The following is a 22,907-nucleotide window of genomic DNA, read 5'->3' on the forward strand; positions in this document are numbered from 1 at the left end:
GACTGACTTGGAGCAGTACCTTTTTCTGACCATCCCAAATGGCTTGCACATTACTGTCAAATTACCAAGACCTAAAAACTTCTTGCATTTTTTTAGCATGCTAATGCTACATTTGAATGGGACAGTGTTTTGTCTCTCCCTGGATTCCTACTTCAAAGGATTATTAAACCTGACCTAGCAGAACGTAAGACTGCCTGCTCTCAGTCTTTATTTGGAAAGTAGCTGAATCATTAGCTGCCAATTAGCATAAATTCTTCTGTTGGAAGCGCTGCCTCCATTGCACTGGACCCGACGAACTCATTTTCAGGATACTAAGAAGAAAGGGAATACATGAACAAAGCTCTGGTTTTTTCTATTATTCAATTCATTTTACGCATAAATACTGGTAATAGTTTATTAAATCTCATTTGAGGTTTTCTGGCTTCCTGATTCATAAATTAACAAAAATTACTTGTTTAAAACAACAGCTTTTGAGGATTCAGCGTACAAAACTCGATAACAACATATCTTTGGCTGTAGCGCAGTTCTAAGGAAAGGTGAAGTTCACAAAGTGATACAGTACCAATCTGCAACGTGTGTAATCAATCCATTGACAACCAAAACCAAGTTACTGCCCTGATTACACTGAACTCTGGATATGCCAGTACATCAACTTTTCTAATAAGATGGCCAGAAACTCTGATTCTAAGCAATTCAAACTAAAATTCCTATAGAAGTAAATGGTTACACTATTATTTAGAATATTCTTCTGGTAACTGACTCTGAGTATTAAATGCCCTCGGACCATGCATCCAGACCGCTCTTCTGCAGAATTTTCTCTTGCTTTTTTTCAACTATAAAATGGTACCAGGAGTGTGACCACCATACACAATATTTCAATAATACCTACGATGGAGCAGCAATGGACTTGCTATAGTATCTGTCAATTTGCTTCTGGAGTTAAAACCCTTGTACCAAAGACCTTCGGTTTTGCTTTCACTGTAAGAATCACAGCAGCATAATTTAAAGAGAAGCTAAAATGGTAAGTCTGTCATCTCCATCCCAAGTCACTGCTGGCCCTTGCTAACAACACGCAAGCAGTGACGTTTATACCATATGTCATCAAAACAGAAGCACGAGCAGGGAGGAGGCTGTTAGGGATGCGCAGAGAGCACGGGCACTTCAACTCCTTATTTCTAACAGAAAGTGCTCCAGCAATAGAGGCCAGGTCAGCCATTCCCAGGCCCATCAGTGCCTCTCCTATGCGTAGGCCTGCTCAGTCTCATAACCCTCCTCGGCAATACAATACTGATTTCGCTAACAATTTGAACTAACAGAGGGGAAAAAAAAAACCCACATTGCAATTTACCAAAACCGCAAGCCCTTGTGTGAATCAACACACGTTCTTGACACAAGAGTCACAGGCACCAAGTCATGGTGAAGCCTCAATGACTCGTGATGCAGCACAGACTACGGCATGCGGGAGGGCAACAGCTCAGGCTGGCAGCAGTAAGAGCGCTTGCATGACCTCAGCACACAGTTTCTGCTTTGTCACTGCTTGCACAGGCGGGACACCCACCCTGAAAAACTGCGTTCACAGTTACCAGACTCTTTTGGTACCAGACTGGTACTGAAACGGACCCTGAACACTCTCTGGTACCAAGGTCACTGCATCCCGGCAGCCTTTTAGCATCTTCTGTTCACACCACCCAGCTAACTCCCTGCCTGTCTTCCAGGACGGCAAAGGACAGGCAGGGGTGAAACCCCGCGTGCCATTACCCGTGAGCAGGGCAAGTTGGCTGCGGAGGCAGAGCCGAGTGCCAGGGGACATGTCAGACTGAAACAGCGCTCCTGTATCCTCATGTAAAATCACTGCTCCCTGGTGCATGAGCTTTAAAATAAGAGGCTGGGATTTTTTTTATTTCCATGCCCCTGCAATAACTTGTACCTGGTTCTCAGTTACAATATTTCTTTAGAAAGAAAGAAAAAAAAAAAACCACCACTGTGCTGCGGGCTCACTCTTTGGATTATTATAACATTACAGTCTTTAGAAAGGAAGCTTAAAGCAACTACACTCAGGCAGGGCAGTCTGAGAGCTTACCGGGTAAAGAGAATTTCTCATCATCTGGAACTTGCGCACCAGATTTTAAAAACTATTAAGCTGTTTCTGACGTATCCCGCGCTGACCACAGACACTCTGCTGAGGTGGGACATCGTTCCTGAGCGCTCAGGGCTGCATGCTGAGAAAAACTTATGCCGACTTTTAGACTGGTTTAACATCAGAAAAAATATATGATGCAACAACTTAAATATGTTTTCCAGATGATTTTGCTATTAAGAAAAAGAATAGCAAAAAAACTCTATAGATCCTAAATCGTGTATGACCAAGATTACAAGTGAAATGGTTATTCATGTAACATAACCTCTGCACAATATGGTGCTACCACAAGCATGGGAAATCTTTGGAAAAGATGTTGTATATTAAAATGAAAGTTTTATATTTTCATGTAATCCGAGGGTTTGAGCACTTAACAGAAAGAAGGAAGTAAGGAACCCAGTGTAAAACACTATCCAAAGTCGACTCATAGAGGTTTGTAAGTACGGTTATTGTTTTATCTAAAATAAAATAAAACCTTTTCATGTTACAGGAGCTCATATATAATAGGTTATATTCAGAAATAAATATATGCTATTCCTATTATGGAAGGAGGTAACATTGTAAACAGCCAGGAGTTAGTTTCACTCCTAAATTTCCAATTAAATTTGTACTTACAGTTAGACAAAAGTCCATCTTGCTAGGCTAACAACAGGATTTATTTCCGTCTTTCTTGCCAGTCTATCTCCAGGTGCTTTTAAGTGTGCCAAGCACTGACTAGTTCATTGAAGTCTCTATGGTGGGTCTGTCTTGGGCTGAATATTCAACCCGAGACCTTTCTGTTTCTTCTGAGAGCCAGGTGAGGAAAAATGAGTTTTACCCATGTTAGAAGTGCTTTGGGGATGGCAAACGGCACAGCCCTGACCCAAATCCCTTGAGACAAAACCCAACAGTAGGAGGAAAGAGAAAAACCAGGGAACTTTACCTGACACATTACCTGACGCTACTGGACAAGGAGGGCGTTAACGCTGGCCACCAGAACTTTCCATGTGGGATGGAGGGACTTTTGCCGGCCACCAGCCAGCCCATGATACCCCCTGCTCCCTGCTCAGCTCAGGGTATTTCAAAATGCTCATGGTGCATATTTCTAGAGCAAATCTTCTCTAATTTAGGACTGTTGTAGATTAAGAAAATACAGGACAAATTCAGCCCTCAGCCGCATCAATAAAGCTCTCAGAGAGAACTGTGGGTATTAATTTCACCTTACGCATCCAGACGAGAACAAAACCCATTTGTCCCATCTGGTAATGCAGAGAATTACCACACTTGTGAGGAAGACAGTATTTTTGACTGAGAGGGAGGAGCAGAGATCACCTCTGGAGCCCACAAACTTCCCCTAGATTTGTCAGATTAGGACAAAAGATTAGATTTGCATCTACAAACACACAACCGCCAAGAGTCCTCGTCAACCTAGATACAACCATTTCTTGCAAGTTGGTACCTTTTGCTGCTGCTGCTCCTCACCCCCAGCACAACCAGACAGCATAATTTTAAATAAACTAAGAGCCCAACTCTTATCCCCCCAACGCACCCATGCATCCCTCTAGAAGTGGAAGAGCCTTTAATGCCAGCGAAATCAGGCCCCGTGAATGTACTGAAGTGTCCTTCAGAAACATTAATGGCATTCACATTAAAGGCGATACCCACCAGATGTTACACACAAGCCACAGGTTTCAGATGGCAACTACCATCATGTCAGGGGAATGACATTTGCTTCGGCTGACCTTTTTGCTTAGGTGTGGAGTGCTCAGATACATACAGCCTCCCTGTCATTAAAAAACCCAACTCATTAGTGCATCAGGGCACCCATACAAGGCTAATTTTTTGATGAACATCATCTTTGATTGAGTTGACCCCATCCATGGCCATGCCAGCCCAGGAAACCAAGGGTGTCCTCACCGCGGGGGGCCAAGGTTGCCCCCTCTCCCTGCCGCTGTCTCCTGCACTCCAGGCAGCATCTGCTCACTGTTCCAACACAGTGCATCCTGATAACCGGCCACCCAGTCCTGCTCAACCTCTGCTCAGACCTGCGCCTCATCGCGCTCTACAACTACCTGAAAGGAGGTGGTAGCCAGGTGGGGGTCGGTCTCTTCTCCCAAGTAAGAAGCAACAGGATGAGAAGAAATGGCCTCAAGTTGTGCCAGAGGAGGCTTAGGTTGGATATTAGGAAAGATTTCTTCACCAAAAGGGTTGTCAAGCACCGGAACAGGCTGCCCAGGGAAGTGGTTGATGTGGCACTTAGGGACGTGGTTTAGTGGTGGGCTTGGCAGTGTTAGGTTTATGGTTGGACTCAATGATCTTAAAGGTCTTTTCCAACCTAAACAATTTTATGATTTGGACACCTGGATAAGCCTGTGGGATACAGATCTGCACCAGGCAGAGCCCACAGCAGTACAAATGCTTCTACTCTCTGGGGAGGGAGCAGCAATGGCAGGCCATTATCCTAAAAAGAAAGGGCTTGTCTTTTGATTTCTTATTCAGCTGAAACACTTGGTGACATTTTCCAGAAATCATAATGTGACATAAAAGTACAAAAAATGGCACCACAGTTACACAAAATTTGCAAAAAACATATGCTGCACTAATGCACACTATGAAGACAATGTGCAAACACCACCAGGTTCTCATGACAAGAACACAGGGACGGTGCTCAAAAAGCCTAGCGGTGTTGTAAACTACAGGCTGCTTCAATCAAAAATAAAGAGAACAAAGAGTGTAAAAGTAATCCTAACGCGATAAAAATGTGGCATCACAGACTGCATCGCTTAGGACAGGCATCCTCAGTTGACAGACAAGATAATTGCATCAGTGAGGACGTGGTTAAATGCCACTGCTTTAAATTGCAGCATCCCCTAAAGAGGAGCAGTGCTTCCCTCAGCCACGCCAGCCTCCTGTGCAACTCCCGGTGCCCTGCGCGGGAGAGCTGCTCCAGCAAGTCAGGAGCTGGCGTGGCTGTGGGACGCTCTCATTATGTTGCATTTTTTATTATATATTGTCAAATTGCTCAAATGCACGGTATGCAAGATCCCTCCCTCCATCCACCACCATGTACACAAACAAGACAGAAACAACACAGTTCAGCCTCCTACTAATGCAAAAAAATTTAAACTGTGACCCTAACAAACGGTACTTGCTCATGGCATGTTGATATTTCTCCAGCCACATTCCCTCCCACAAAGTTAGAAATGCCTTCAAGATAACTGAGGGGAGACAGAGCAGGCTGCTCTCTAAGTTAGTCCCTCAGCTGCGTTCGAAGTGTCCTGTTAATGTAAAATCTATGCCTGCAACAAAGCCAGGGTGCCCTTTGCTTTTCTAATAAACATACTGGATGTGCCAACTGCCACCCGGCTCCTCCTAACTTTTCCATGCAAGACCACAACACTTCCCACATCACTGCATGGTTCCACAAACAAAGCACAGCAACCCAAAACCAAGTCTGTATTTAGGCCAGTGCTCACGAAAGCATTCAAATGCCTTCAAGGTTCCCACACAGGTAATAAATAACACTTGCAACGCCTCCAAGAGCCCTGTTGGGTCTCTCCTGCTCCACAAGTCTGGCAGTTCAACAGGAGCAAAGGCCACCCCACCAGAAAGCACTGCTTGGTAGCTAGAAGATGCTCGCCTGGTAAAACTCCTGGAGTGCAAGATGCAAATGCAAAGACTTTAAAATCTCCATCATTTTAAAAAGTCTCTGTTCTGTGCTGGCAGTTAACGAGAGGCAGTAACAGCGATGCAAACACCACCTTTGCTGAGGACCAAACTCCACTCCCAGCTGCACACAACTTCTGAGAAGGCGTCCCTGCAGGAGGGACAGGCACGGACATCTCCAAGGACAGAGTCTGGGCAGACAAATCCATAAAACTACTGATCTGCTCTCTTTTATCCACTCTCTAAAGGCTTTATTATTATTATCATCCTGCACTGAGATGCTGCAATAGCTGCTGATTCCCACTCCTGTGAAGAAAGTGAAAGTTTCAACCCAAAAATTGCTAATCAAGGGAACAAGCAGAAAACGAAAACTTCTCTACTAATTGAAAGAGGAGGAAGCAGCCCACAGCCAGGCCCCCGGCACCTTGAGTAAGTAGCAGCAACTTGGAAACCAAAATTAGGTCATTACCGAGGGTTGGAGAGTCAGCATACACAGCTTCCAGAGAGGAACTGCAGACACGTCCATGGCCGTGGTATCACGCTGCACAAGGTCAGCCACGCTAAAAGCTCAGCAGGATAAGAGCAGCCACATTCAAGGCCTTAATCAGTGTTTTGCCTACACTGCTTTACCGTTCAGTGAAAGACTCCCTGTTTTTCACCAGTATCTTTGTGAGAACAGTTCTCGCCGCAGTACACCGCGGTGCTCACGGTTCACCAAAGCGTTAACACACGGCTCTCCAGCCAGCCACCAGCCCTGCTGGGAAGGGCGGCACTTGGGCAGATGCTACGCACGCATCACCGATGCGGAGCTGCCACACGAGGAATATCTTCTTAACAAGTGATTCCCAAAGCCACCATTTCTGAAGACGAAATAAATCCAAACAGGAATTTTGTCAGTGTTAGAGAGGAGGTGGTTTTCTCCTCATGTCTTTTCTATGGAATATGTTTTGGCATAGCAGTAGCAATTGGGAGAACGTACCCAAATAAGCTTGTAGATTAGCCTTAAAAATATTACAAGAGGGATTCTTTTTTCTGTTTCAACGTTTTTGGTTTCAATGCATCTTTACCCTTATTTATGTATACTGCCTGGGTTGTTCCAGTCCAAGAACTGTGCTCTGTACTAGAAACAGAAGTAGTACCCTGGTTTACACACACCTCAAGGATCACCCCTTCCTCAGAGAGCCTAAAAAAGTTTTAGCAATTCACTGAATGCCTTACAAGTGCATCTGTGTACTTTTCACTCCACTTGCTAAACAGCAGGGATAAGTCACCCTTAACAAAGATTTGCCATCAGTCATAAAATAAACATTAGCAAAACCAAACAAACAATAGCTTTGCGCTTTCTAAGTAAAAGTCCTTTTCCCTTTCAGTTTTGCCACCTTTTGTCTCTGAGCCAACCAAGAATTCACTGCCAGGGAAGAATTTCATGCTTAATCAATTTTTGCCTCACTCACATTTGTAGTATCTGAGTTCCTCATCTTAACTGAAAAACCAGCGTGCTCACGATGCACTGAGTGCCCTCTGTAATTACCGCCGTATCTGAGGATGCAGGAGCAGTATCAGCATGTGAAAACTGCGAGCTGTTTTTCCTGCCCTGCTCTGTGAAACGACGAATTCATTTGCATCATACTTGCTGATGAAGGATCCTGCTGCTGCTGAGCAGGGAAGGACTCAGCTCATGTAAACTCTTGCACAATTTCTTTTCCATTCTAATTGAAGCACTTAATCTTCTGCCAAAATCCTTCTCTAGTACAGAGAAAGCCCACCTGCCTTCTGGTCTGAGCAACAGTCTGGATTTGCAGGTGTATGCACAGCTTTATTTCTGGAAAGCATCTCTCTTGCTCACGTACCAAGCGATGGCCTACAAACAGAGCGCTGGACCACTGTGGTAGCGATAGGGTACAGTACCAACGATTTGCCGTACAAAGCTTTTGCAGACTCACTGTGTGCGAGAGAGATGCCTCACTTAGAAGGAAAGGTCATCAGTCACGTACCTGATCATGTAAACCTTCATGTGTGCCGATCTGAAAGGTCATTGCATTTTAATCCATACAAAGTCTGAGACTTAGCTTCTGAAATTCCTCTTCTCCTGTTCTTTTGCCATTTGATCCGAGTCAGCTGAATCTCTTTTCATGAATGCACTCAGCACGGTAAACGAGCACAAGGAAAACACTGTTGACTATCTATCCCAGGTATTACAGGTTCTCATATAAAAGGATTTTTTTTATTTAAAAAAAAAAGTGGTTTAAGTGTTTTGTGTACATCATTCATCTGCTCGCACATCTCTACATTAAAGAAGATGTTTGTCTTTCTTCTCCTGATAGAAAACACAGAATTGATTTCCAGGTCAAGATGATTCTTCAGACCCTCACGCCTCCCTTTCATCATGTTTTCTCTCCTGAAACAAGCTCCACCACAGCTCTGATTCTGCCTTTACTTCTCCAAGAGAGAGGTCTTCTGCATGGCACTGGTGCCACAGCACTTCGCAGGGTGTGCTGAACAGACTGCAGCACCAACCAGCTTTTTCAGACTGAAGCTGGATGAATATAATCTCTCCTACCTTCATTTGGACTCACAGGCCAATCATCTTTGGAAATAAGCCTTGCGGTCATCAAAAGAAGTAGTTTCATTTCATACACATGTGCATACAGAAAGAGGGACAAAAACCTCATCTCACGTCCAGAATACAGCAGAAAATTAAAAACTGGAAGAGAAGGTGTGAAGCAAACAAAACCATTAACTCTGTCCCAGCCAAAACCAGTAGAAAATGAGCTTTTTTTTTTAAATACATCAAAGAGAAAAGATGCCCTGAAACACCAGAAAATAAACAAACTAAAATGCTGCTCTTCAGCTTCTGAAGCTAGACAAATGAAAGACTTTGAAGGCAAGCTGACATGGATCTGCAAAGGTGACTTCAAAGAGCCAAAGGCCAGCTGCCAGGTCCCAGATCCCCAGGCTAGCTGGAGAGGCACAGCGGGCTTCCCAACGTGTCAAACATCTGCACGGGGGAGGCAGTCAGCAGGCCCATTTTCTTTTCCCAGGGGTTACGGCAAGTGCTGGGAAGCTGGGAGACATTATTTCTAATCCCTGCCCTGTTGCTCAGTTTTGGGGGGCTCACAGCAATTCAGCAACTCTCTTTTTCAAAAGGTAACAAGTAATCACTCTCCATCTTCCCCCGCAGCACTGTGAGGCTTGTGAAAGATTCATGGATAAAAAAATGCCGTAAAGCACAAAAGTTTTTGTTTTATTTACCAAAACAAATATTGTACATTTGCTACACTTGGATATTCATTTACATGATCAAGAGAACAGGCATTTGTACTTGAAGCTCTGACACGGAGCAGAACTGTGTTTTCGCAGACGTGCTGCCACTTCCCTGTGCACTGGGAGAGGATTGCCGAGAAGATGTGACAACTCCTTGGCTATTTTAAGGAGCTCCAATTTTTAGAGAACAAGATTCACAACAATTCATCAGAGGTACCTGTAAGCTAGATGCTATCACAAGAGGATCGAAATTACCACCAAACGCTTCCTGGCTCAATCAATGGTGCGCTTTAATAATAATCACTACGTCAAATTGACTTATTCGGTTTACCTGAAGAGCATTGTTGACCATCGAGCAACATCTTATGCAAACGCAATGAAAGACAACCCACAAGCCGATGCCTTTTGTAGGGGCAGCATGCCAACCAACCCCACAACCCTCAAAAGCACGACGACACTGTGCAATCATTTGCTTACCATCAGCTCCCCAGTAAAACGCCGTACACCACGTTTCATTGTGACGCCAGGTAACACACTTGCCTACAAAGGTGGAGCGCAATTATTTAGATTTGCAGTATTAGGCTTACTGTGTCTGAGAGAAGAGACAAACACAACACTGACCTAACATATCTGCGAGAGCGTACAGATACACAGGGGCTCTCATATACACATGCAACATCAAAGCTCCTATTTGAGCAAACTTTAAGTTAAATATTTGTGACAGTTAATTTATTTGATCTTCTGTATTTGCAAGGCTCAGAGCTGGGCAAAAAGCCCTTTGAAGGACTCCCAAACACACTAAATTATTGGAAACGTTTGTCAGAAAACTGCTGTATAAACTCCACCAAGCTATCTCTGCCGCTTCACAGACCCTTTCGATAAATGGTGCCACCTACCTCTGCCAGAACAGCTGGCTTCAAAACGGCTGGAGGTAGACGTGTGTTATTCCTTTGCCTCTCGTAGGAGATGGAAAGCAGAATGAAAGGAGTCAGTAAAAGGACATGCCAGAGCATTAGATGGATAAACAACCAGAATTTCTGGATTGAACAATTTGCTCCTTCATTTTAATTACCGGCTTCTGAAAGACTTCAGAAACTTTGCCAATTTGTGCAACTCTCTTTTCTTCGCTTTTGGCCTCAACTATACAGTCATTTTGCAGACAAACAAATAACAGCTGTACAATCTATATTCACCCCAAGTCCTTTTATAGTAAAATGATTTCTGGCCAAATAATGTATATTAAAAAAACCACCCCAAAACAAAACAAACAAAAAAAACCCCAACAAAAAAAAACCCCAAACACAAACCCAAACACAAAACCCACCCCACTAATTCTTATATTTTAAGGTATCTCCCACAGCACTCAAGTACACACTAAAAAAACCTGAGACTTCATCTGCTCCTGGAGGCCTCAAGGATCTCCTGTACAGGAGCAACTTCTGCCCTTGGCCAACATCCACATGGAGAGCGGCCAGAACAGGACACAAACATCAGAGAAGGCAAGGGCACCTCTGAGTGCTCCTGCTGCCATCACCAAGCACTTCTGGACCAGGACAGGACCTCTGAAAGGGCAGGAGGCCACAGTTAATAAATACTCTCCCTCTGCACTCTCCAGGCAACGCAACAGGAAAAGTCACATCTGCCAGGGGTTTTCCTGAGGATCCTTCTGACATGGGAGTTTCCTCTGGGGCACAGACCAGGCTGCACTGACTGACGTCACCCCAGCAGTCCCAGCACATCTCAGGACAATTCCCAGCGCAAACGGCCGCAGGGTGCCCGTGCAGAGGGACGTGTCCCCACTTGCCTCTCCAGACCTTCAGCCGGGAAGCGGTTGGGCACGTTTCCAGCTCATCATCAAGTACACACAGTTGCTCTCAAGAGTTGCAATGCAGAGTCCTGGAGGTCCATGCATCGCGCAGCGCTCATCTGAAGACCATTCATTTCCAATACAATACGACTATTATGTTCCTTTATGAATATCCTCCCCAAATATATGTTTAACGATGCACAGTTACAGAAGACAAACACTTGTTTTGTTAGAGATCCCACGGTAAACTGAAAACCAATGCATGATGAATTTCTCCAGTATGTTAGTTATAACAGAGTATGGGCAAGTTATACATTATCCAAGTCTTTATGCAGTGAAACACTTGCGAAAGGCAGTAAGACACTATTTTAGGAAGAGACAAAGCCTGGGACAAATTAATGCTTCTATTTTCCAATATATCCATATATAATAATGTGCATCTTATTAAAACTACAAAGCAGATGATCAAGGTCAAAACAATCAATGCAAGTGAGACAATACCCAATTAAAATAGGGGTGCACGTCACATACCTTCCGCCACCTACGGATCTGGGAGCCCTTTGCAGAAGCATTTGGGAACACGGCATTTCCCAGCGACACTGCTATGCGGGTAAGAGCACAGCCCTTCAGTTTCCATCGTATGCGGTCCAAGTGCTAAAAACCGGCTCGTTTTACTACACTGACCCTGAAGAATTGAAATTGGCAGGATGGGATAAATGGGAAATTACTGCTTTTTAAGCAACAGCAGCTGAAAGTGCTTTTACCTGACTCGCAGGCTGAGGCCTTTGGCTACAGTGATGCTGCAGCTTGTAAGAGCTGGAGTCTCGGGCTAGATGTTTTTAATGCAATTATAAATCAAATTGAATGAGTTGGTGTCACTTATTTCCCATACCAAATTCCCAAATGGACTCTTACAAACAAAGAAGAAAATAAACAACAATTCAGCACAGTTTGTCTGAAAAGTGGCTGCACACTGCTCGCTGCGGAAGTCTTCCGGCGGCTGGAACGGCTGCTTCGCTGCCGCTGCCTGGGAGCGCATTTCAAACTGCTCCTCTCGGAACAGGCAACCCATGATTGTGCTCCTCAGCTAGTTTTAAGGTCTAGTCTTCTGGTTTCCAAAGAAACTCACATTTACCTCTATTACTGAACTTTCCTCAGCAGTGAGAAAACCCTCCGGAGTGGGGCACCCTCCCTCCGCAAGTGCTCTGGGGAAACCAACCACCACTCTGCTGAAATAGCCGTGCCTTCTGCTGTCACACACACCTCCCGAGGGCACAGCACCCAAAAGGCACCAGGAAAAACAACCGCTTCTCTTGCAGTTTTCTTTATGGCTTCCTGCACTGCAAAGTATTTTGATCCTGATCATAATGTGCTTAATTCAAACTCAAGAGGCAGCCAGATGCTTAAAAATAAACTGCAGCCGAAGAGCGTTGCTGCATTAGCATGTTTTGCATAATTCATTTCATCGTGCTGTGGAGAGCTCTTCAGTTCCCGCTCTGTGCAAGGTCACGATGGCACCACGCGCACGTGCTCCTCCACGGCGTCCTGCGGGCAGAGCCGGGCATCAGCCTTTCCTGCCTGGCGGAACCACGCTGAGAAGGAGGTCTGCAACCGAGGCAGGGCCGGCTGCAGGGATGCTGGTGCGACTCCAGGCCTGTTTCGCCATCTCTCCTGGAAGACCACTCTTGAAAACTATAAGCAGGACAAAGACCTTGCCATTTTTTAAACAATTTTAAATTTGTAGTTTCTGTTACCTAAGAACAGTCTATTTAGGAGTACCCTGTCAGCACCTTGATTTAAAAGGAGCTCAGAAAGAGTTAAGTTGATGACACCCTTTCACGTGAAGTTTCACATTTGGTGAGGCACAAGTCAGCTCACCGACATCTGCCAGACACGTCCCCTCACACGCCAAAGCACATCAGCGAGCCGTGGCGTAAACAGCACTAAACTCTACCCAGGGACATCGCTGACTGCTGACGACAACTTGTACAGCAGAATCTGCAGCAAAAATGAAGAGGTCGATTTAATTTCCCATGCTACAAGTCAGCATTGAGCACCAGTGTTGACGTGGGACCATTTCATCTGGATGCAAGTAGTGATGGTGCCACTGGAGCACAAACCTGCCCCGTGAGACCCTTCCCGGCCACCTCCTGCTCACACCCACCCAGGAAGCTGCTGATCAAAAGCGAGTGTTACACGTTGCAGAAAGACCACTTGTTGGGTCAGCAAAGAAAAGCAAAAGCAAAACTGAAATCAATCACAGGGATTTTCCACTCCTAAAACGAACAGTAGGCTGTATTCATTCTCACTTCTCTGTTACCGAGTTGGAAGAAGAACAGCAACAACACTGAGAAATGAGCAGAAATGCTGAAAGCTCAAGACTAAAAAATGTATTTGGGGGAAAAGGCAGGAAGTGGCACCAGGTTTGCCTTTTATTAACACCCCAATGACCAAACAAAAGGTCATAAAGTGAACGTCAAAGCTTCATTTCACTTTACGATGTATTCAAGCTACAAATAAGGAGGAAAAACCCAGCTACTCCTGTAAGGTCTTTCACTCCCTTAGCTAAGAACTGACAGACCAAGATGATGGATTTAAACCACCTTTTTAAACAGATTGGAAAAAAAAAATATTTAATTCAGCAGGTGCAAGCTTTGAAACGAGAGCAAAAGATTGCCCAGACCCCGTTAAAAACAGAGGCGGTGTTGACTCAAGATGAAACACCAGACCGACCAGTCCCTTTTGCAACTGTGAGGAGCACCCGGGACCCAAACCTCAGCAGGAAAAAACACTCCCCTTCTCTTAAATAGCTGTACAAGCACAGGACATGGGTTGATAATTAGCATGCATACCTTCAGGCAGCTAGTTTATTTTTAAAAGGTTTTGGACTCTTTAAAAAAAAAAAAGTTGCTTGAATAATTTACAATCTTTGCTGAATGCTGCAAAAATACAATAAAAATAGCAAGTACCACCAAATCTGAATTATCTGGGGTTCTTTTGTACAAACACATGGGGGGAATCTAACATTTTGGTTTGGTTTTGTGCTTCTGTTGGGTTTTGCTATTCGGAGGGGGGAAAAAGTTCCTGAAGACTTTAATCCTCTTCACGCAGCATGAAAAGCTAAAGTGATTTTTTTTTTTTTAAATTAAAGCCTAAAGGCAGACTCCAACGGCTCTAAGTCATTCAATCGTCAACTGAAAACAATTCAACAGCTACTGTTTTATTTAAGATCATCTTGTAAACTCTAAATTTCATTTTGCGTCTCTCAAATTCTTTCCCAAGCATCGCCCACTACATACAGCACTGCAGAAGAGACCATTTAACACCTCAGGGCCAAGTTTTGCATGGCCTTGCTCGTGAAGACAAAATAAAAAAACCTTTATCTTGCACGCAGGGTTAAAGAAGTTTATAGAGATGCTTGATAAAGCTTCAACACACTGGAGGAAAGATGATGGTGCAGGTTAAGGGTGAAGGCAGGGGCTCTGTGCTCGGCAGGAGGAATTCAGCACCCGCAGCAGCAATCATCCCGTGAGCCCTGGGGTCACTGCACACCAGCAGTCCCAGACATGGACACAGCCAGGGTAAGGACCTTACCCTGCCGTCACCAGCGCTGCGCAGAGGCCTGTCCCCTCCCCAGATGAAACATGGGACTTTGGCCACCACACGCAGCGGCTGTGGGGTCCTCCCCAGAGACCTGCACAGCACGGGGGCTGCAGATGGAGAGCAGGGTCTGCACTGCAAATAAAGCCTACGCACACCTAAAGGAAAAAAAGGAACAATCCTGCCAAGTTCATAGATGCGCCTGTTTCACACCCCATTTTGTTTTCCGCCTTAAGAAGTTAATTGACCTGTTGTTATTCACCTTAGACAAAAGCACAGAGCAATTTGCAAGGAAATATGACATGATGATGGGTTTATACAGCGCACAGCACAAAAAGGATTAGAAAACCTCTCTGCTATCATCCTCGTAACTGGGTTTGCAGATGCAGGCTGTCACACCCACCCGAGATGCCCCTGCGAGCACCCCCAGAAGCAGTGCCCCCCCCAGGACAGTCCGGGCCCTTCGGGGAGAGGCCCCGCTGCATGGGCTTCGAACAGCCATCCCTTTCACCTGGGTCTTTTGACAAAAAGCCTACTACTTTCTCTCAGGCTATTCGGAGCTTATGAACAAGTGACACACGCAGTTTGACAGAATGGGTTCATACCTCCATCATTATAGCCCAATAAATTAAGGAGATTATTTTGTATGGAAAAATGGTATACAGAAAAATATACGCATCTACATCAGCTTAGCCATTTTTTAGGTCTTCCAGTTGCCAGGACCTGAAGTTAATTTTAGGAATGTGACTAATTTGCTAGTAGCTAAATACCCACCACAGTATCCTTGTATTCCAGACACTTTAAAAAAAAAAAATAGTTTTACAAAAACATTCTCCTCTGATGTCTAGGTGGAAAAACTTACAAATGCCGTCTTCTGATTTACAAGGCAGCTTGACAGATGTGCCACCACCAAGTACTACTTCACCCTGTGAATTTAACCCTTCAGAAATACATATATTTAACAATATGATTTATTAGATTGTTTCTTCAAGCAAAAGATGTCATTGCTGAAATCATTTAAATGAGACCGTGAGGAAAGAGCCCACGCAGCAGAAGCCTGTCAGAGATGAAGCCTGAACAAGAAAACACAACAGGTCTTTTCAATATCTGAATTTTAGAAATCTCCTTTTCCTGAAAGTTGTTCCTAAATCTAGTTTAGCATCTCTCAACTTCCGTAGTATTGCTTTCAAATTCCACAAAAACAATACAAGTGACACCCAATATGAGAGCACAGGATCTCAACTGAAATTCATCCCAAGAGAGTTCTGTGAAATTTAGGAATTACAACAAGGAATTCAGTGCCCCACCAAAACGAGGGAATTACCACTACTACCTTGCAGATATCTCCTGCAACCATGTCATGCTCCTTAATGATCTGCAGACTCTAAATCACATACGTTATAAAACAATGCGTAATATATTAGATAGAGTATTAGAAAGAGGAATGGAAAACAGCTGGGAAACGTTACAGAGTTTTCACACTGAGCTTTCAAATTCTTTAGCAATAGACACTAAAACTCCCTTGATTGGTATGGAGAACGATGCTCAGACAAAATCCACTGTGAAGAAGGCAATTCTACCAGAACAAAGAAGTTCCTATCAGCAAAGCCTCGCACACATTCAGCAGAAGCAGAGCTGATGCCCTGCCTCCAGGTAGGTACCATCACGTTTAACTGAGGACGAAGTACAGCAGGGCCGGGAGCAGGACGGACGGCAGAAACACCTCCTCCCTCCACACTCCCCTCACCCTTCAGACACTTTCCTCCATCCTACAGGACCGGGCACAGAAGACTCCTTTGTAAAATGAAACACCACTTGGTGGGGGTAAGAGGATATTTCCTGTTAACCTCACCGCAGATTTGTAATCCAGCAGTCAAATTATGTCAATCACAGCTCATTAGGCAACAATTTACCCTGCCAACTCTGTCCTGGCTGCTTCCTCCAAACCACGTGTCATTTGCAAACGTGCAACCCCGTTACCGGTTTAGAGAAAGACCACCCTGCTGCAGGAGCTGGAAACCTGGCTTTTACCCCCGCATCTCCAAACTCACAACCCACTGCATCGGATGGCGGTGCCATAATGTCTACAGACGCGTTCAGCACACTCTGTGTGCAACGGCGCTCGCACACGCTGAACGGCTTCCTATGCAATAAACTGAGGTTGCTTACCAGAATTCATGATTTCACACACACACTTGCCCCATGTGTCCACATGATAAAGCCAAGAAAAAAACCCAGCACAGCTGAGGAGGAAAAGTGAGCACGTTGCGAAAGGGACGACGGTGGGAGGTTCCCGCAGACGTGCGCCCAAGGGGCTGTGCCAGCGTCGGCAAGCTCAAAGCCAGCGCCATTCAAGCTCAAAGCCAGCGCCAGAGCCGGGAGCTGGCTCTCAGTTTATCCAGGATTCCTCATGGGGAAATCAGGAACTTGGTGGCAATAACATGCCACCACTTCCCTGGACTTTACGCTCTTGCGTAAACTTGAAACTAAGGGAATTATTTCACATGTCCTACCAAAAGGGGAGAATTCACATCAGTTTGAGGGGATCGAAAAAACAACACTTAGCTTACAGAAACCTGCATCTCTTTTGGCTTATCCTCCACATTCTTCTCCTCAAAGTACATCCCATCAAATACGATATCTTCCTGAAACACACAGACAGACCCCGGTCCTCACTAGCAGAGATGAGTACAAATCTCAATGCAACAAACAAGCCAGAGAAGCACATTTACTACACCAGTCCCAAAAACAGCACCAGGAGACACAGACCTACAGGGAAAATCCTCTCACGTTACTTGCCCAGCAGACCAAGAGGCAGGACACAACCAGACCCAGCATCGCTGCCCTCCACCTCGGTCAGGCACTGCCACATACATGCTGAGCACGCCCTCAGTAACGTCGATGTCACCGTCAGAGACTGGAGGAGCATATTAGCACAGCTAGATTTGAGAGCTTCACCAAAAAAGCGTGACCTGAAGCACTTCCCATCATCTCCTGCAATTTATGTACCTCAAACCTCAAAGAGCAAGGCTAACCATGAGGCAGGAAGGTGATTCTGTATGTTTGAAGTGAACAAACTACTTCGTCAGAGACCTTCCTCAAGACTAAGTCTGCTAACAGCCCAGCAAACGCAAGCTAGTGCACATGTGCATCACCTCCAGGCGCACCGCTGCTCATCCATCCCCTTGCTGAAGGGACCACAGAGCTCCTGAAGATCAGCAGGGTATGTTCAAAGTGGAAAAAATAAAACAACAGTCAATGTCACGGCACTTGCGGTAAAAATGTGGCCAGCCTGCACTATTGTCATGGACACATACATGTTTTAGAGGGCTGTGGCTCACTGTGCTGCTTCTGCAAAAGGAGAGCTGAATAAAACTTCAAAATGCTTTTGTGAGGCTGCACAGGCGGAACCTTTCCCGCACGGCCCCACTCTTTACATAGAGAAAGGGAAACGGTCAGCGCGATGACTGTACACCTGCACGCAGCTGCAACTCAACCAAGCCGCATGTTCATCAACGTCAAAAACCGCCTTGGAAACTTCATTAGCAGTACGAAAATTGCTATTGTCAGCAAAGCCCTTCGGGAACTCACCAAGGCTCTCCGAGTGTGCGAGCAATGCTTGTGCCAGGCTAATTTCTTAAGACAGCGTGCAAAGAAGGTGAGATTTAGTCCTATAACCTTCAACATCTCCTACTTCATACTCTCATCTCCTGACTAATCCTCTCTCCCTACAGAAAATATTCCTCATCTTTTTTTCCTCCGACTACCATTCCTTTCTCATTAATCCCTGCTGTTCTACTGCCTACCCTGTTCTGGGGTTTGACCAGTGGCACAGTCATCTTCTCCTCAGAGCCACCAAGAAAAGAAAATAATAACAGCCTAAGAGTTTATTCTTTCATAAACTGGTCAGATATTTCCTGGAAGCTGCAGCAAACACCAGCCATCCCCGGCTGGCTTCAAGAACAGGCTGAAGGTGATTTTTGGCCGTTCCAGCAGTGGTGTTTGGGCCCCATCTTGCAGCTCCTCCCGATGGGAGCAGACCACGCAACACCCTATTTGTACAGATATCTGCACAGCCTGATGCTCCCTCCAGCAAAGCCACAACAGCACTCATCCTCTCACCCTTAATTTAAGTCCATCTTCTAAAAACAGATGCCATCTACTCCTTTCAAGTACCTCAAGAAATTACTAGAGGCGTGGTCCTCTTATCTCCCATATTTACGTTATACGTACCTAACGCACTCTGCTTTCCCAAAGGATGTCTCTTCCTTTTACTGATCTAATCAATTGGTCCCAACTCTAAATCACTAATTTTCTCCCACAGACCACGCACACAAATTAAGCCAGGCACTCCTTTGGTAGGTTAAGATGAATCAAGACTTGATTTTGAGCCATACATGGCTTGTGGGGGCATCTCCCATTTGTAAAACGACCACGGCTTTCCCCGACAAGAGCAATGCAAGATCAGGCTTTTTCCACTGTGCCTAATAATCGTAACATCTCACTCGCCATTTGGCTCGTCAGTGGGGGTTCCTGACTGAATAGGCTTATTCTTTTCTTAGACATGATAATCTAATTGGGTCTAACCAGAAATAATCCCCAACACACACCAGTTTGTGAATCCTCGCTCAGCACCAGGAGCATTTAGAATGCCAGGGGGGTTGCTCTAGTATCTGCTATGGGAATTACTCTTGCAACAGCTCGCCTTGCTGTGTTTCACATGGCATTACAGGGAACGCAGGGCATGGCACGCACGTGGGTTTTATTCGTTCTCCCAGCTTCTGTTTTTCATGTAAACGTTGCTCAAAAGTAAAGAGGACATGGAAGAAGAGATGGGTCATGATAATCTCCCTGCACTACTTAGATACCTGAAAGAAAACACGTTTGCCCAAAACACTCCCATGCAGCACCAATGGAAGCACTGCCCTTCCTGGGTAAGTTCTCCCGAGAAGGTGATCTCAAACACCAAGTCCGTCCTGCTACTCAGGTGCGGCGAAAAGAGCGAAACAAAAACCAGAGCCCGACAGAAACGCCAGCAGCCCGGAACCAGCCCCAGGTGAACCGCACACACGTGCCAGGGACGTGGGGACGGCAGGACCGGCGTGTCCCGGGGGGACCCACGGCCTCGCACCCGGCCGAAGGGCCGGGCCCCTTTCCAGCCCGGGCTCCGGGAAGCCGCCAGGCCGAGGCGAGGCCGCACCGAGGCTCCCGGTGGCCGCCGGCTCCCGCACCGGTCCGCCCGCTCCTCCCCGCCGACGGCCGGGGCCGGCACCGCCAGCAAGCCGCCGCGGGCTTCTCTCTCCCGGCGGTTCCTCACAGGTTCGCCCGCGAGGAAGGGCAGACCCCGGCGTGGGGGAACCGCCTCGGCTCGGGGGAAGGCGGCTCTTTGGGGGATCCCGAGACAAAGAGCCGCAGCCGGCACACACGCCTTGCCCCCGCTCCGCTCCCCTCCCGTTTCCCCCCCGCGCGCCGCGGCCCCGTCCCGCCGCCTCCGGCCGGGCTGCGAGGTGCGGGCGGCACCGCCCCGCCGAGCCCACCTGTGCCGCCGGCCCCCGGCGGGGCTGGGGCGGCCCGCCGCCGCTGAGGGGAGAGCGCGGCGGGGCAGCTCCCGCCTCGGTCTCCAACTTTTCCCCGATTCCCAGCCGCGCACCGGCCGCCCCCCACGCACGCCCCCGGGCCAGGCGCGGGGCCCCGTAACTCCTCGTCGGCCCCTCCACGGAGGCTGGCGGGCGGGCGGCGGAGCGCGGCGCCCCCTCCCCGCGGCCCGACCCGCTCCCCACAGACAATGGGGCCGGCACTCACCAGGACGACGGCGAAGCGCTCCTCCAGCTCGCCGGGCTCGGGCATGGGCAGCTTGAGGGGCACGCTGTGCGCCCTGAACTCCGTCTGCTGCGAGTCCACGCTCCCCGCGTTGCCCATGGCGGCGGCGGCGGCGGCCCCTCCGCGCTGCCTCCGCGCTCCGCGCCGGCGAGCCAGGCGGGCTCCGCGCCCCGCGGTCGCCCTCTAGCACCGACGGCGGAACGCCGCGCCGCCGCCCGTCATGGCTCGCCGCCCTCGCCCTCCCCCCGGGGCGGGCTCGCTACGGCTCCGGCTCCAGCTCCGGCTGCGGCTCGGCGGCGGCTCCCCCACATGCCGCCCCGCGGCCGGCACGGCCCGCACAAAGCCCCGCTCCGCCCCCGGCCCGGGGCGCGCTGGGACTCGTAGTCCCGTCGCCGTCCGGGGGAGGGCCGGCGGGGGAAGGGGCTGGCTGCGGACCGGCGGGGGCCTCGGGGTGACCCCTCGGCGTCCATTTTACCTCACCGGGCTGCGGCGGCCCCTGGGGCCTTCCCCGCCCAGGTTGCCGCCGGCGCCCCCGGCCCTGCCCCGCCTGGGGGTCTGTGGTGCCGGGGCGGTAGGGCCCGGGGTTGTACCTCCGGACATCACCTGAAGTGGCGGCAGCAGGCGGGCCGGCGATCACGCTGCCTCTGCGGCTCGGGGCCCTGTTGGCTTCGAATGGCAGGGAAGCTTGCAGCCACACTAAGGGGCTTCCAAGGAACCGTGGTCCCGCTCACCGCCCCTGCAGCTTGATGTACTGAAATCAGAACAAGGGGGTGATAAATCTGCGTAGGTTCAGGGTGACACCACCCGAACAAATCCGTAATTGAGACAATGCCAGCTCAGCGTAATCGAGAGGATCATCCTTCTCCCAAGCATGTCAAAGCTGGCCTGCTCTTCAGATGTTATTTTCCATTTCTTTATCGTTCCCCACAAGTTTAAGCGTTGTGGTGGCCAAACCCAGACCCCATTAATGTTTTAATCTGGGCCGTTATGCAGGGGCAGTGTTAGAAACTCCAGGCATGGTACCTCGATACCTCCCTCCGGGTCGAAGAAAACTCTGCAGCTCACCTTGAGCTGGTATTGACCCATTTGGTGACTGTGCTGTATTGCACTTACATCTGTTTTATTCTCCAGTCCGACACCTAATTCCCTTCCTGTGACCCTCCACCAATGCATATCCCACTGCCTTGTATTAACATTCGATTATCCTTCCAGGGAAGAACGATTTTCACTCAGCTTTCACCTTCACGATGGCTCACCTACTGCTGCTTCTCCTGGTCATCGCCACCTTCAGTCTGGCCCCGCTTCGGCATCCCAGCGCAGGGCTGCTGCGCACGTGCACCGCTTTGGTGCTCAGCGTTGTGCCGGCTCACAATTACGGATAAAATTACAAACATCACTAAAGGCTTTCAGTGAGTATCAGTGAAGTTCTGCCTTTTGCTGCCAGCTAGTTCAGGAAATTCAGTAAATCTCCAGAATACAGCTGCATGGTGATTTCCTAGCGCTGTTAGCTGGCGGCCGGCAGTAAACACACCGGCACGCTCTGCAATGGGATTTGGCTGGATCCGTAAATGTCTACTGTGATATAGGAGCATTTTTGGCTTTGCCTGGTAGGAGATGGTTACTATCCACATGGAGATTAATTTGGGGGGAAAAAAGCAAGAAGATAAGCATTATTGTTTAGAAAATGACCATGTCTTAATTTACGTTATCTAGGATGACAGTTGTGCTAGAGGCACAGCTTATGAAGCTGCCACAAAAGCAATGCGTTGGGAGATGCACTGCAACACACGCAAATCCTGCAGTCGAAACCCAAGGAAGCGACAGTCAGCTTTTCTCTATATGCTCTAAACCCGCTACTAATTAAATGTGCTCATTCTAATTAAAAAAAAAGAAAAGACATAATATGTTCACAACTGGGATGGTGAGCGACACACTCTGTCCTGGCTTGCACCTTGCCCACGGAGGGTCAGCTAGTGCAGGGCTTGGCCCGGGACCCTGAGCAATGCTGAAGGTGTGGGATCCCGCTCCATGGGCACCGCGGAGGGTGTTACCCCAGGGACAGGTCAGAATTTCATACAACTGCTTTGTGAAAAGCCTAAAATTCTTGCAATATCCTTAATAAACAAAGTTTTAAACCCCTAGACAGTTCTTGGGAGTTAATAACAATGTTATTGTTGATAGTGAAGGAAATAGTAATAGATACTTTGCCTGATGTCTTTTATCTATCACAGTTCTTTGAAAGATTAATTAGTTAATTAAGCTTCACAGCACTGCTGTGAGATAAGGGAGCATTTGACTATCACTGATAACAGATGAGGCTCAGGGTACAAGGCGCTGCAGACAGTCTCTAGCCATGGATCCTTCACTCTCCCAGCAGCAGATTGCCAGCTGTGCTGAGCGCTCGCCGCTCCCCGGGCTCATGCTGCGGAGCAGGACCTCACTGACACCCCAAAGGGGTCCCAGGTGCCCAAAGCTGAGCACCGCAGGTCAGAAATCACCTATCTGTACCCTCAGCTCCCTTTCAAACCCAGCAGAAAACCGTGCTTAACAACAGCTGGGTGGTATAGGAAAGTGTTACTTGCCTTACGTCGCACATGGGAAAGTGAGAGGCATGACACAGCTTTACAAATAAAC

General features: G+C 47.6%; 1 protein-coding gene across 8 annotated transcripts in view; it reads right to left on the reverse strand.

The window, feature by feature from the left end:
- FMNL2 (formin like 2) overlaps positions 1-20,602 on the reverse strand; it is a 148,348-nt gene extending 127,746 nt beyond the window's left edge. For all 8 annotated transcript variants that reach the window (XM_054830190.1, XM_054830193.1, XM_054830187.1 and 5 more), the window contains exon 1: positions 20,256-20,602. In XM_054830190.1, coding sequence (XP_054686165.1) covers positions 20,256-20,372 — 117 coding nt within the window. In that variant the 5' untranslated portion in view covers positions 20,373-20,602. The remainder of the gene's footprint in view (positions 1-20,255) is intronic.
- Between the last annotated feature and the right edge of the window lie 2,305 nt (positions 20,603-22,907).

The sequence above is a fragment of the Grus americana genome, chromosome 6, assembly GCF_028858705.1.
Source record: "Grus americana isolate bGruAme1 chromosome 6, bGruAme1.mat, whole genome shotgun sequence".
NCBI lineage: Eukaryota > Metazoa > Chordata > Aves > Gruiformes > Gruidae > Grus > Grus americana.